The sequence below is a fragment of the Populus alba genome, chromosome 9 (genome assembly GCF_005239225.2).
Source record: "Populus alba chromosome 9, ASM523922v2, whole genome shotgun sequence".
NCBI classification, from domain to species: Eukaryota; Viridiplantae; Streptophyta; class Magnoliopsida; order Malpighiales; family Salicaceae; genus Populus; species Populus alba.
The window spans coordinates 1,261,048-1,277,054 of NC_133292.1; the positions used below are offsets into that span (position 1 = coordinate 1,261,048).

Sequence of the window (16,007 nt, forward strand, 5' to 3'; positions counted from 1 at the left end):
TAGAATTTAAAAGGGTTTCAGTTTGTTTTAGTAAAGAATTAGGATTTAAATTTTGAAATAAAAATGGTTCTCTCACAATTTAACAGAAAGAGAGGCTGATTGAACATGTAAGGAACTTAAGCCGCTAGTGTTTTTTTTTTTTTTTTCCTCCTCAATTGCTCAAGAGCACGTCGTGTGAGTAGTATTTGGGTTCAATTTTCTTGCATAAAATTTTATGCCAATTTTACAAACACATAATGTTATTGAACAAATGATCGAGGTGGGGATAAAATGATTGATTAAGCCCCCTAAAACCACTCAGCATAACCATCTTAATACAAAAGCAATAAAACCTAACTTCAATATAAGAATTGAGGGGAGGAGAAGCGCTGCGCCATTTGTTCCCTCCTGGAACTTAAATTTTCGTACAGTACATTGGAATCTCTTCTGAATGCACCATTTATACGAATATGATTACTAGGGATTGCCTAACCACACCATATCCTACCAAACTTTCCTTTAATTCTCCCACAACTCAGCTTGGGAATCAGTAGGTTTAAAGAATTCAAAAGGAGATTGTACTTTGCATGCTTAGAACTCGTACAGCGGATTCAAATTTCAGACTTCCCTGTAAACATGAAATGCTATGTGGTTAAGTTTGGAAAAGCTTCAGCATGTCATGTTATTCTGCACAAATTGAAAATGGGGCAACCCATGAAGTGCAGTCGCAACAGAGGAAACGTTGTGATTGCTGTATCTTGATGCTGTAAAAATGGTAGGAAATTATCATATTTTCACAAGACAAGAAATCCTTCTAAAAATGGCACAATATTTTAACAAAGACGACCAACCTTGGCCATTTTTGTGCACATGGATAAATATCAGAGTGAATGAGTAATTGTCCTTGTCAATCTTTTTAAAGGACAAGATTGCCTCCATGTCAAGGCGTGTAGCATATGAAGCGAACAAAGACACTTTTGAGCAGAACTTACGACAATAGCAATATAAAGAGTGCTGAGTGCTGAGTACTGACTTACCACTAATAAATAATTGTGGTCTTGTTTCTTTTAATTCACATGTGGATATACTCTTTATTTCCTTTCTGCTACATTTCAGCACCTATACCTTGTATTCCATCAGAAGACTTACAAAAGACGGGCATCAATCAACAGTTATCCATAATTTAGAAAAAAAAAAAGCACTTTCTTTTTGGGTTGGGTAGGGACACATACTTTATAATAGTTATTTATTGGTGGTGCCAAATAGAATATATGAAGCTTTAGTGCGGACCTGAAATATTGAAAGAAATTCTTAATGAAAATCACTAGAGCACATAGAGATAAGAGCATTTAACAGCACACCTTTGATGCATAGGGCCTCATATCTGTGCTGGTGATTTGGCAAGAACAGTTTCGCAGATAAACACCCCACATTTCATAGATCACTGGCTTGAGTTCAAACATTGGATTGGACAAGAGCCAGTTTTCAGTCAAAACCAGGTAAATGTACATCTGGAAAAGATCACAACTTCGGTCTTTCACGTTTATGGATATGAGGAAACTCAGGATCTCTTCTTCGTTGGAAGCCTGAGGAATGTGACACAAGTGAACCTGAATGGATACAGTCCAATATGGCCCCAAGACATTTGGGGTTCAAAATCCATGCATGTCATTCAACCAGTCAAACTGTTTAGACTGAATTTATGTTGCAATAGTAATGTTTTGCCAGAGTAGTATTCATAAACTTGTGATTGCATATGTAACTGTTCTTAAAATAATAAGATAAATTCAGGAAAAACAGAGTGCAAGAAATCTGTCTATAAAGTCACTCTAATCAGGAGATTATTATATTTTTGTCAGTAGCATGATTTGGCTGATGCTATAAGCAACACCCAGTTCACTCTAAATCAGTACGCACAAAAAACAAACCAGACTCTAATGTTTAGGGCATGTCAACTATTATCCATTATTCCTAGGCCAATAAAGGAAAAAAAAAAAGTCTCAATAAATAACAGCAGTTACATTGCCCAGAAAACTATGAAGATCCTATGGCACTGTATCTATCTTTCTGTACACAAATCAGTACAGTTTGAATGCAATGGCATTTTGATAACAATCAACTTGGTTTATGAGAAGCTAAAAGTGGAGACCTTGCATTATCCTCATTCATACTAGTGTTAATTTTCCGTTTACATTAACAGATGTAAATTTCTTACGTTATCTCATTCATGTTACTGTTAGTTTTACTTTGCTTTTAATTGATGTAAATTTATGTTGCAATTGGATAGTTTATGCTTGTTAGGAAAATGAAATACTTCAATGCCCTACAATCAAACAATTAAGATAACAGAATCTCCAACTTATTAGATCATCATGAAGCCTGTAGTTTTTAAGCGAAGCCTATTAAGAAAACAGAATGTCCAACTGTTAGATCATTGTAAAGCCTATAGTTTTTAAACACATTAATTATTATCACTGGTAAATAATGTACAGAAATTATATAATCAAAAGTAACTTGAGCCATAGATGACAAGAAACTAGAGAATAATTTAGAAATTCCCCAACAAAAGAATCAACAAGTATAAACAGTAAATTGAATGCATTTAATTGAGCTAATAACAGAGATGAACATGAGTACCTGATTATCAAAACAATTAAGCAGAATCTGATAAGAAATGGCACTCCTCAGGTGATTGCCACGAGTGCTGACTCCTGAAATGCATTCCACAGTCTGCAAACAGTTCAAGTCCCTGGGGCTTCTGGAATAACCAATGATAACAAGAATAAGAGAAATCAGTCACAAGTGAGCCAGAGTATTGCCTTCCATCTATCTTTCTTTTAAGGATTCCCACTTTCTTAAAATTACATATCAAGTTGCAACAAGTGCATTAGTTATCTAAATAATAAGTAACTTCCTTGTGACAATAATATATATTTTATATGTAAATCCTAGATGTGAAAACATGCAGAATTCATCGACTGAAAAAAAGAAAAGAAAACAGTGATAAATTGATATGTCAAATAGGAAATGAGGGACTGTGAGATAAAAATAAAGAGCCAGAAATAAAGTTCAGATTCAAATTCCATCGGTGATATGGAAATTATTGTCTACAATGATAGAAGTCCCCACGAGTATAATACTGAATTCCATTATTTGAGGTATCTTGAAACACTTTCTTTGCTTTTAAAAGTGATTTAAAAGAAAAAAGAGTGATCAAAACACTTTCTTTCTTTTGAATCAAACTCAAGCATCAACAGCATAAGCACAATAGGTGATTGAATTGCAATATGTCAGCTTTCATGCACACCACTTGCACCCATGTGTCAAGTAACAATTTTTATCTCTGTCCATCCCCCACCCCTCAAGCCCCAAACCTGTTTCTGATGTGTAATGTGTGCACAAGGTGCGGTTGCATCACTTATCAAATATGAAGACATCATATGGGAGGTTACACCCCTTTGCTTGTGGAAAGATGTGCTAAATAATGACAGGCACCATATCATATTCCAGACAAAATGAGGTTAACATACATTCCATTTTTTTTTAGATAAAAAAATAGCTAACAATTGCTGAGTTTGTTTCCAATGATTTCAATCTTCACTCTTTGGTTATCAGTTATTTGCATCACACAAACACAAAACATGGTATCCATTTCACCTTCAGCATATTTCAGGCTGACATAAACTTACAAGCACAAACCAACAGCCATAAAACCTGGTACTGAGATATGAGCAAAATTGAAGTCTTCTATCCTTAGACTTGGAGCAAAACCTCCAGGTAAAGATATGAGCAAAGAATGTACATCCACCCTCTGCTAACCATATAAAAACCACTACCATTCAGCAAACTCTTAAAACAGATTGGAGAAAAGCCACAGGGTGAAATGGTGGCAGATCAAGTACTTCAATGAAATTTTGATGAAAACAAATGCAAAATTTGAAAATAGGATATGATGATCCAAGAAGTCCAACGCTAAAAGCTATATAGCAATTACCTGCAGCAAAGGATATGAGCAAAGAGTGTACATCCACCCTTCTGCTAACCATGAAACAAATTACTAACATTCAGAGAACTCTTAAAACCAGATTGGGGAAAAGCCAGAGGGAAATGGTAAGCAGAACAAGTTCTTCAATAAAATTTGGATGAACACCAATTCAACAAAGGCATTTTTAAAAATAGACCATAATGATCCGAGAAGTCCAGTGGTAAGAGCTAAATAGCAATTACCTACAAGAGATGGATCTTGCTATCTTTTCACAGCTGATATTCCATTCTTCATCTGTGAAGTAACTGATAACTGATTGCACAAATTCATCCAAAAGCACCAGTAAACCTTCAAGCTGGCGATCTGAGGAAAGGAAAACAGCAACTTCAACTAGTTCCTCAGCTTCTGAAGTTGAAAATACAGGCCGTTTGCTCCTGAAAAGAAATAAACCTCAATAACCATAAAAATAAAAAATAAAAACATATTTCAAACTAGTAGTAGAATTTGCAGCTTTATTTTACATGTGAACAAGACAATATCCAATTTATGACAGCACATACTAGTGTTTTTTCATATTCATCTCATACCTGACACAACAACAGGCAGCTACAAATTTGATCCAGGCTCTAATATTTTTAGGTGGCCCTCTAACCCCTGAATCTGAAAGGTAAACATAATATATGTATTGTAAAAACAACTTCCTATAGGTGGTCCACATCTGCTGAGCACATATGGTTCTTTCTAACAAATTGCAGGTGTCCTTCACTAGAACAAAATAAAGGTCAAACTGGTATTTGACGTGGAAAACTCGCAAATGCTTTATCTCAGTATCAATACATTAAAAAAGGCATAAACAGCATAGAAACAGATGTTCCCAAACTAATCAGATGTGAATACACAACAATGTAAGAATATCACAGGACCACAACAATGAGAGAATGCAGATAAGAACCTTACATATTGATCAATTCCTTCTTGCAATCAACTTTGAAAAGAAGATGGCATGGGAGCTTTTAGAAGAATACTTCTTTCCTTATGCATCTTAGTTTTCTTATTTAGTTTATATATCTGCAAGTTATTTGGGTTTACCTGTTGTCATGTGATCACCATGTGACATTTTATTTGGTAATTTGTTTCCAAAAGGATTAGGAGCAGGGCATTTCAGCAGGATAAAAAGGTTGCAGCAGTTATTTTATAAGACAATCTTTTGTTTCTTATCAATCACCTCAGATTTTAGAGGTTTCTTTCCAATCCTAAACCCACTACTCTTGTTCCAACTTTAATTTTATTCAGATTTTAGCTATGCTTGTAATTGCTGTTTTCTGTTGTTTTCCTCTTCCCAACATCCTACCCTGCATCAAAGACAGTCCACATTGACAATTGAACCTCGAACATCAAAAGGATATTGATAGGCTAAATTGTGTCTGATGTAGCAAAAATCCTAAAGACATGTATTTTACCCATGCAGACCATTCCACTCATCCACATCACTCAGCTTAAAAACACGTAGATATCACATAACAGAAATCTATCAAAAAAGTTCACAATAAGCAATACCAAGCCCAATTCATAGCCAGTAAAGTGAAATTAAGCAACAAACAATGTGCAGATCAGAAGAAAAAGGAAACAAAAATGTAAATGCATGTTGCCATCTAACATACAATATAAAGGGTTTGTCAAACCAGTGTTGCTGCACACTGGAAGGAGCATTTCTATCACCACCACCATCCAACTTTACCTCTAGCATCTTGCATATGATAGCATCCAGACTTGCTTTTATTGGCCACAACAAGGATTTTAAGGTGTATGTTAGCGAAGAGACAAAATATGTATATGCTACTACACAAAACATGTATATTATGAGTAATATAATACAGTATGTATGTTTTCTCTTCTCTAGGATACATGAGATATATGTACAGACAGTTGGACTCATGTATGTGTTTATGTATTTATGCATGCATGTACCATCCCAAATTCATATTATGCTTTATTGTTAACATAAGAGAAGTGGCAAAGAGGTGAGAGTACTTACTGGTGATTATTGATTCTGTCCGTGACAAATAATTGAAGAGAAATCCATATGTTTTGAGAGCACTTCTCAGCTCACAGTAACTGGGAAACCACTCGATTCTGATAGGCAGCTTCTCGGTCTGATTAAGCATAGAAAAAGAACCATAATACTTGAAAGGATTTAATGAAAACACAAAATGAGGTGTCAAGAACTTTGCAACGAATCAATAAAAGTAAAAATCAGGTTAACCTTAACCTGAGGCAAAAGAATGTTGCACCAGAAGTCACAGGCAGATGCTCTCAACTCTTCTTTTGATGAGTATAACACTAACAAGCCAAAGGATGAGCACATAAATAACATCAAATGAAAACAAAATGAACTCTTAGGCACTAACAGATACACTTACTCAAATAGAATGTCCATTTAGCTATTGATTTTTCTATATAGCAACGGGTGTTGACCAATTTTGAGAGCCAACCATTTACTAATAGTCCTTCAAGAAACGTTTCCACTGCAAGGGCATGTCAAAGAGGAAAGTACAATAGTTAGACAATTGCTTCAAACTGGTCACAATGAAAAATATAAATTTCATTTTGTGAGTGCACGCATGTGTGAATCAGGAAAAGAGAGGCAGACATGCAGAATTGGTGAGAAAACAACAAGAAATAATTCAAGAAAAGTAGAAATATGAATAACCTTTTTCTGTGGTGAGTTCAACCAAAGAGTTGAGCTCGCTGCTCATGAAAGACCGCAAAAGTGAGCAACTTCCAAGCTCAGGCAGTGTAAGAACTGGCATGGGTTTCTGCAATTCACCCACAGAATAACAAATTACCATCAATTATAAAAAAATGAACTCCCATTTAAACCAGTCCAAATACCAAAGCAAACATTAAGTAGAATAGCTATGAGTTCAAATTCATTCATTAGAAGAGGACCTGATTGCCAAAAACATGTACACCCCACGTGGCAATCTCTGCCTCACCACTCATTTCTTGCATCTACATCAAGGACCAACTTGTCAAATGGCCAAAAGGGAACACATAAAATGGCATTAAAAAGCATTCAAAGATCTACAGAAGAGAAGTCTATCATGCCTGATTGTGGCATTCATTAATTTGTTTTGATAGTAAAGCTTCTTTGTCAAAATCATCCTCATCTGAATCATATTTTTTCTTTGCTTTTGCTCGTTTAGATTCCCTCTCGATCACTTTGCTTTTCTCCTGGTAGTGATCAGTCAAAAGATCATCCAAGCCAATAACTTTCTTGCTGGTTTGTATTGTAAACAAAACAAACAAGTTAAAAAATTTATCAAAAGCAAAACTTGCATTGCAAATTCAACAAAAATTACATCACAAAAGGGGGTAAGATGATATCCTGTACTCAATCAGTGCTCCAAATGCCAAGCAAGTCCTCAAGTTTGTTACATTTTATCAGAAAATATCATCTCTTACTTAATGGGTTCTCAATCAAATTTAAAAATTTCAACTCAAAATTAAAATAATAAGAAAGCAAAAAAGGGTTTGCTTCACAAAAACTGGTTCTAAAAGAAAAGAAACAAGGTCCATGAAATCATGAGCAGTACTATCAATCAAGACAATTCACAATAATCACATAACCAACAGCAATGTTCATAAACAGAAAAACTGGAAAACTGAACTAGTTGATACCCAGATCAAACTTTCCAACAAGAATAGTTGTACAAAACTAAAACAAGATAAGTGATTTGGGGGGGACACAGACCTTTTCTTGACAATAACAGGAGAATTGAGAAGTGGGTCTTCAAATTCAAAGTCAAGAGGAGCATCCATGTTCCAGATTCTCTCTCAAACTCCAACACCCTGCCTCTCTACAGAGACTATATTATATGTTTGGAGCCAAAATTTTGAGAAGCGAGGCGCCAGACCGGAAGCGGCTTTCAAAATGTCTTCATCGAACCAGACTGGTTCGTCACTTGTAGAAAACCGGGGTTAGATTACTCGACGCCTTCATCTCCTAAATTACAAAACCCTGCCTGACCAGGCTCCATGCTGGGTTGATTGGTCAATCAAAACCGCATTGTTACAATATTTTTTTTTTAGATGATTAAAACAATATTTAAAAAAAAATAATGTAAAATTGAGTTTTAATTGGTGAGTTGATCCGGTTTTTTAAATTAATCCGGTTAATTTCACTTATATGTTTTTTTTTAAAAAAAAAAAAACCCTCATTCTAAGTCAATCCAATAGAGAAGTCATATTTAATAACAAAAAAAAATTATTAAAAATATATAATTTCTTCTAATATTCCTTACTGATTTTTTTTTTCTAGTTCTTTATTTACACTAGTTGGATTTTTTGTTTATATATAAAATTTCAAATAATTATTTTAGATATATAAAAAAAACTTATTATCTCTTACGATTAGCTAATGTTAATTATTTGGATATTATAAATCAAAATATGCATATTAATTGAAGGTTAATGTGATGGATGTGTTGACTAAATATATTTGATTGTGGTATTTATGTAATTTTTCATGTGCATGATTATTCATTTTATTTTTCAAAAAACAAAAAACTAATTTTTTTTTTATTTATAAAAAAAACTATTTTTTGTTTTAAAGGTTTTCATTTTTTTTATTTTTTATATAAAATTTAATTTTTCATTGTGATTTTTTTGGGATTCTATTTTTAAAAAAAAAATAGACCATAAATATACAAGTTTGAAAAACTTTTTAAAAAATCCTTAATCTTAAATAAATAAATAAAAATTAGTCAATATTTTATTTTAAAAAAATAGTTAGCATAAATAAATTAAATATTATTAAAAATATTTAATTAATTTTTTATTTCTAAATATTTAATTTGAAAATATTGTTCATCCTGGGCTCTAGGCAGAGCTGTACATAAACTCATGCCAAATAAAGAAAAATGATATAATTAATATATAAAAGTTCATGAAACTACTTTATTAATTTTAGAAACAAATCAAGTGAGATAAAATCCAACTTTAAATATATTTTTATGCATAAATGAAGAGCAAGTGATTGAAAAATAAAAATAATTAAAGATATTATCATACAATAATTGGTGAACCAAAACAAAAAGAGAGTTAATTATTAATATCAAGAAATGTAAATTAAGTCATTTGGACATAAAAAGTGTTTAGCTTGCTATGCTTTGAATTTTAAAATGTTTTTATCTACTAATTTTAGGTTATGTGGACAAGAGAAAGAGCAACAACTGTTTTTTTTTTTCATGTGTCATTTCAAAAACTACAAAATGAAACTTAAAACAAGTGATAAGAAATGGGAAGACCTCCTATAGGTGTCATGAAAACCATGCTTTGCATTATCACTCTACATAAATTATAGATAACATTTTCAACTAACTCTGTTAATATCAACATCATCTAAGAATTAAAAGTATCAAAATACTCTTATATAAAATAACCATTTAAATACACAATACTCACTCAAATATTATCTCTTGTGATTCAAAATACTCTTCCAGTTTGAACTGAACCAGCATATCGTTTTCAAGCGTAGCACTTTCTTTGTCATCTCAATTTCAGTAATTAAATCCATCAACCAATCATTTGATTTATGTGATAGGCTTGCATTTAAGATAAACATTTACCATAAATTAAAAGTATCTTATATTATTAGACATGTTATTATAAAACATACTCTAGTTAAGGAGTTATTGATATTTCAAGTACAAAATAATGATATAAAACCTTGATAAAAATACACTTTTAAGTACTAATCAATAAAAATTATCAATGATTAAGAAAATAAATTATGAATTATTGACAATAATGATGGTTAATAAAATATATACAGATAAGGGCATGAGTTATGACTAGGAAGGAATTGATGTTTTATGTTGGGAAATTGACTTATGATTTTCCTTATAAAAGAATGAGGATTGGATAACAACTATTAAGTGGGAATAGTTGTATGTGAGATCTATATTGGAATGATTATACTACATTGACATAACTAAAAGAATGATAATACTAATATTTTTATATTACCTGATTTTGTGTTGAAATTAAATGATATAATTAATGATGTCATTAAAGAACTTTCTTCACTTACTTAATTATTATTTATTGCAGGTGCTAGTCCCATTGTTAGCATGTCCTTAGATCACTTTATCTTCCTTGTAAAGTTTTCTATGTAAACTTATCCCCGAATACTATTGGATTTTTGTAATAGCTTCCTTACATGTATGGACATAGTTATGTATGGATAAAACAAATTGTGTGCATGTACTAAAATAAGATATCTTGAAATGAATATTATGCTTGTTATTGTAGAAGATAATTGGTAAGTGTCAATGGTGACTTGCAAGATGGATGAACTATACATGTATTTTCCGACAAGTATACAAAAATATATATATTTACACTGAAAACTCTAAATATATTATTAAAATTGATGTAGAAAATCGGGGTCATTACATGTTGTCTATGTTCTTGTTACCTGGTTATGTTAGGTACTTACACACCATAGGTCACATGAGATTACCTTGTAGAGAATGGAGGTGTAGACATATCATGCAGAGTAATCAAGGAGAATAATTACTTCATCGTGTGAGTAACTGTAAAATGAGTTGTATTTATAGGTGATCCTCTGTCAATTTATTAAAGAAGGCTTCCAAGTATGTATTGTACTGACAATTTATACGCCCACACTTGTAAAATGAAAAATATTGGCAGGTGGTTATCGAGACATAAGCATGCTTAAACATTGTTTGGTGTATCAATATTTTCTCTTTCATTTTTTTTATTTCCTTATCTCTTATGGTTGTATTTTTTTATATATCATTTGGTTTATCTCTAGGGCTATGTTTGTTTTTTGCTAGCTTTTGTGTTAATAGTGGAACAAACACGATTACATGTTTGGTAACAAAAAAAATCGTGTTTTATGTTGCGGGACTTACTAAAAAATTAAGTTTGAAATGTAGTTTTTGTACAACAATTTTTACATGTTTTTTTAACTGAGTTTCGTAAAAATTTCTCAAATATTTTATACATGTTTTTTGCTACACGTAAACTTTAACCATAATTTTTACCAAATACATATCTAAGTCCAACTAACCAAAGCTAATCATACTTTTTTTAAACTTACTTTTTTAAAAACCACAAAAACTACCTTAAAAATAAACATGTTTTAATTTGGCCCCACAAAAGTTAAGGCACTGTTTCTTTTTATGTTTCAAAAGTGTTTTTGAAAAAATTTAAATTTTTGTTATTTTTTTCTTTACTTCAAATTAATATTTTTTTGATATTTTTAAATTATTTTAATTTACTAATTTTAAAAATAATTTTTTAAAAAAATATATTATTTTAATATATTTTTAAATAAAAAATATTTTAAAAACAATCACAGTCATAATTTAAAATCAGTACTATTGTTATTAAAATTGAATAAAGAGTATGAGGTTGACTCCTCAACAAGGGCACACTTGTGTTAAAAAAAATGAATTGTAATAAGGTCAAGACAAATTCTTTGACCTAATTTGCTGGCATGATCTCTACAGCTAATTAATTTAGTTTTTTAGAATGACGACAAACACACATGTTGTGTTTCCTTTTTTCCTTCCGGAGTTGTCTTCTTCTTTTTTGTTAATACTTTTATTAATGTTAAAAATAATACTTTTGGGGAAAAGAAAACTGTTTTTAGAAGGTATTGTGAGGTCAATAGTTTTGGAAAAAAGAAAAATATTCCCAAGTGCATTCATTATTTTAAACTTCTATAAAACAAATAAAAAAACTAAACTTCATTTAATTTTTTACGAGAACATGTACATGAGAATTTACAAAAGAAGAAGAAGAAGAAGAAGAAGAAGCTAATACAATCAATTTTGGCAACTACACATAACCTTCTTGAGATCATTCTTGTTTCTATCAAATTATGTGTCTTGATCACAGTTGAAATATCAGTTTTTTTTAAATATATGCTTTGCTAAGCGATTGAAATCACGTTTCAATGGTTGAAACTCAATGTTAACCACGTAGACAAACCACTCCGAACGGCGGTGGAGGGGTGTTTTACTCAATCGGAAGGCATTTCAAGACATCTATCTAGTTGCCTTTGACACCCAGTCAGGCCTCGCTAGGTTTACATCTCCCCTCAATTTCATTTGTGTCGTGTTCTCATTTCACTCCATGAATCTCTCTGAACTTTTTGTATATATCACTGCTGTAAAACTTCCTTGTCCTCATCACCAGAATCAGAGAAATAAGAGCACCAAAAAACGTCACAGCAGACAAAACTATGAACGGTAGCCTGAAACACTGGACCCCAATGCAGACCAATTCCTTCACCGCTGATCTATCCAGACCCTTCTTTGCTAGCTCTTTCACCGCTTCGTTGTCATATAACAACCCAGTGACCTTGACATTAAGTATATACGAGCCAAGAGGGCTTGCTAATTGTCCACAATTGAACAATGTAGAGTAGTACTTGAGTCCAAAGAGCTCAGAGATTATAGCGAATAGCAAAGGCAGTTGTGCACCGAAGGAAAACCCCGTAATCACTGATGCTACATAGACTGAACCTGAGAAGGGGAAGGCAATGAGGAGGTAGCCTACGCACGCCAAGAGGAGAACAAATGTCATCATCAATGGACGAGGCATCTTGTACCTCACTAGTAAGCTTTCAGAAACAAATCCAGCAAAGACCCTTCCAAAAAAATTCCATATGCTCACTAGTGAAACAAAGGATTTGATAGTTTTAGTTGGATATCCTAGCGATTCACCAATTTGGCCCAAGTTGTCCACTGCTGTTAAGCTTGCACCAAGGCCACAGAATGTTGCAGCAAATAAGATGAGCATATCGATGCTCAAAAGTGCTTGTAAGATTGTGTAGTCTTCACCTCTCGGTGGCTTGTTGCATATGGTAAGGAAACAGGATTTTTGAACCTTCTCCTCTTGCTCTTTTGAGATTTCGGACTTCACCTCCGGTGTAATATCTAGTTTCTTCTCAGCGGTTGCCTCTGTAGCAGGTTTCATTCCTTCTTGATGCTTGAGGTTCCATTGGATCCAATCCTCTTTGATGGCAATAATGAGAGGTATAAAAAGCATAACACAAACTACAGTAGCACTTCCAGCATAGGCTGCTTTGGAGAAATCAACAACTTTTTCAACTATGTTCACAGCCATGAGAAACAAAGCTAGAATAATTGACACAATGAGAAACTGGTAAAACACCTTGAGCTCATTAGGTTGCCTCTCTGGCTTCCTTTCTCGAACAGTGTAAGCAAAAATCACAGACAGAGCAGCAGGGAGCCACCCAATGAGAAGAATGAGAGACTTCGAATCAGTTCCATAGATGGCCAAGTAAAATTGTGTAAAGATAGCTCCACTTAACCCCACAAAACCCTTCAACATACCCAGCATCACCCCTCTACTTTCAGGGAAGTTCTTGACACAAGTGACAAGAGCTCCCGTGTTTGCAAAGTTTTGGGAATTGGCACCTATACAAATATACAAACACATCTGCCAAACAGCAGGCTTGGCTATCCTCTGAGTCACAGACATCCAAATCATGAAGTACCCGACAAAGTTCATGGCAGAACCAACCACAAGCACAAACCATGTTGGTGTAACTTCAGCTAGAAGTCCAGAAAGGACCCCGACATTAGCACCGAGATCCTTAAAGAATCCTAGAAGATTGAGAGTGGTTTGGTCATAACCAAGGGTGGCTTTAATATCTTTGGAGTAGGTGCCAAAGAGATATGTAGCACCAGCTCCAGCCATGATCAAAAAGGAGGCAAAAACAGAGAACCATCTCCCATCTACTGCATGTAGAGCAAATTTGCACGCGTCACCCATTTTTCCTTGTTCAAATGTGTTTTTTTGGCAAGATCAAGAAGGCACAAATGATTGATCTAGGTTTAAAAACAAATGGGTTAATTCTGCAAGAAATGTAGGATGATGGTATGCACTCAAATAAAAATTATAGAACGAAGAGATTGATTTTACTTTCTGAAACGACAGAGCCGGGAGAGAAGTAGAGAAACAAAAGAGAAGAAGGATGGTGTTTCGTTTCTTCTGCTTCCTCACCCTTTTTTGCTATCTTGCTTTGTTTCTTGTGGGACAATTTATTTTGTATCTTTCTTTGTCCTTCTCTTACAAAAGATTCGGAAGTTGAGCATTTAATTTATGGAAATATGGAGTTCCAAAACTACGAAAGAATTAGTGGAGGAAATGAGTAAAGAAGATTACTATTTTAGAGGTCTTCTGGTTTTCCAACATTATTGGCCCTCAACTTTTGGGGAACATCGCTGCCTTTCTTTTCTTTCAACGGTGATAATATTCCTGTGTCCTTGTTGGCATTTCAACACAAGGGCTTTTCTATTAAAAAAAAATATCCAAAACGAAGAAGAAATTACTTTTCTTATCCAAATTTAAAACTTGAGCTAAAAATAACTTGTGCTTCCTTGCTCGAGGATAAGGACTGTGAGGGGAGTGGTGAGCTTGCAATGCCATGTAAAATGGTTTGGACATCAACCCAAAAAAAGAGAGTATTTTTAAATATGCCTTCACGCATTTTCGAAGCAATGTCGATAGGTTTAAGGTTTAAACCGTTGTTTACAAAAAACTAGTCATTACATGTTGACCCGTGATCTTAGTGATCTAGATCCAAGTCAGGGAGAAATTTAATAAAAATAAAAAGAAAATTGAACCTATATAATATAATTAAAAATTTAATTTGACCAATGACTTAGTTAATTCTAGAAAATTCAAGCTAAAACTTATTGATTTTTTTAAAAATAATATTATTTTATGTTTTTTATAAAATATAAAATAAACCATCTCGAGTCATGATCTAAAAGTTGCCTATAATCAACCCATGTCGGTTGAAAAAGTATGGATTAAACTTTGGGGCGTTTGTTTGGTTTGACAGTAGAGAATTACTAATTAGAGATGCCTGCTAGATAGAATATCTCTTTTCTCGGAGCAAGTGACCAGGAGACAGCACATCTTTGAACTCTATTTTGACAAGTACAGCAAGCATATCTAATCAGCACTGCTGCGTTGCATTTAATCTTTTAAACAAGATATTTTATCAAGTTCACCCAACATGATAATTATCGAGTCCACTTGGGTATTAAAAAAATATCCAAATTATCTTATTATTATTAATATTATCTAGTTTAGTTATTTTTTAAAAAAATTATGGTTTACATTCGGGGTTAATATATTTTTTAAAGTTATGTAACGCTTTATATTTTTATTGACACACTAAAAAATTAAAATAAGAAGTTTAGATTATTTATTAGATTGTTATTATATTTTAATTAATAATTAAATATTCTTTATATTAAATATCACAAATATTCTATTAAATTTTTTTTAAAAAAAATCCTCTAAGCCACCTCTCTCACTCTTTTCTCTTGAATTGCATGGGAGAACCTTTTAGAATGAAGCGGGAGAGGTCTGCAATAGATGTTTTGCTTATTATAACATCATCATGATAAAAAATCTAAGTTACGTGTTAATTTATCTTTTTAGAAGTTTATTTACTAGTTTTGTGAAATCGAATATATTTTTCAAATCGTATATCAAATTGAGCTTAAGTTTCATAGAAAAATACTAGACATATAAAATTATATTATGATAAAAATTTAAACCAATCAGAGTTTATATATATATTTGTATAATGGTCAAAGTTTATGTTATTATTTTGAAAAATTCATCGATAAAGTATTATTTTTTGGCTATTTTCAGCCATTCAATCCATTTTTGGCTATTTTCAGCCATTCAATCCAGACTTGTAATGAGTTAATTTTAAAAAGCAAGAAAAAATTAAATGAGGCTTATTTAGTCCCTAAATTTGTGCATGGGCTTGGGCTACAAGGGTTTTTAATATGGCTTGGATTCATTGAAGAATTGTAGTTCATATTTTACAAGGATTTCAAGTCCTATATTGACTTGATGTGGCGAAATTTAAAGGATTTTTCTCTTGGGTTTCATTTTTTTTTTACAAGTATTCCTAGCATGCCAAGGAGATTTAATATGAGAGAGTATATGGAAG

The 16,007-nt window shown here is 32.7% G+C and overlaps 2 protein-coding genes across 9 annotated transcripts; both read right to left on the reverse strand.

The window, feature by feature from the left end:
- Window positions 1–184: 184 nt before the first annotated feature.
- LOC118034775 (uncharacterized) lies at window positions 185–8,027 on the reverse strand. 8 transcript variants are annotated; one of them, XM_073411532.1, is made up of 14 exons: window positions 7,719–8,024; window positions 7,073–7,244; window positions 6,914–6,976; window positions 6,675–6,780; window positions 6,385–6,489; window positions 6,234–6,304; window positions 6,000–6,117; window positions 4,552–4,624; window positions 4,207–4,398; window positions 2,617–2,737; window positions 1,341–1,589; window positions 1,212–1,289; window positions 1,017–1,123; window positions 185–607 (listed from the first exon to the last, which is right to left on the reverse strand). In XM_073411532.1, the coding sequence occupies exons 1-13, from the start codon at window positions 7,784–7,786 to the stop codon at window positions 1,085–1,087; spliced, it is 1,455 nt and encodes a 484-aa protein (XP_073267633.1). In that variant the 5' UTR covers window positions 7,787–8,024; the 3' UTR covers window positions 185–607; window positions 1,017–1,084. The 8 variants fall into 8 exon arrangements, with proteins under 8 accessions (XP_073267633.1, XP_073267635.1, XP_034896065.1 ...); XM_073411534.1 differs by having other exon boundaries at window positions 1,212–1,269; window positions 7,719–8,022; XM_035040174.2 differs by having other exon boundaries at window positions 1,212–1,269; window positions 1,341–1,565; window positions 7,719–8,020.
- Window positions 8,028–11,971: 3,944 nt separating this feature from the next.
- LOC118034774 (protein NUCLEAR FUSION DEFECTIVE 4) lies at window positions 11,972–14,277 on the reverse strand. The gene has a single exon (XM_035040165.2). The coding sequence runs from the start codon at window positions 13,799–13,801 to the stop codon at window positions 12,122–12,124; it is 1,680 nt and encodes a 559-aa protein (XP_034896056.1). The 5' UTR covers window positions 13,802–14,277; the 3' UTR covers window positions 11,972–12,121.
- Window positions 14,278–16,007: the final 1,730 nt, after the last annotated feature.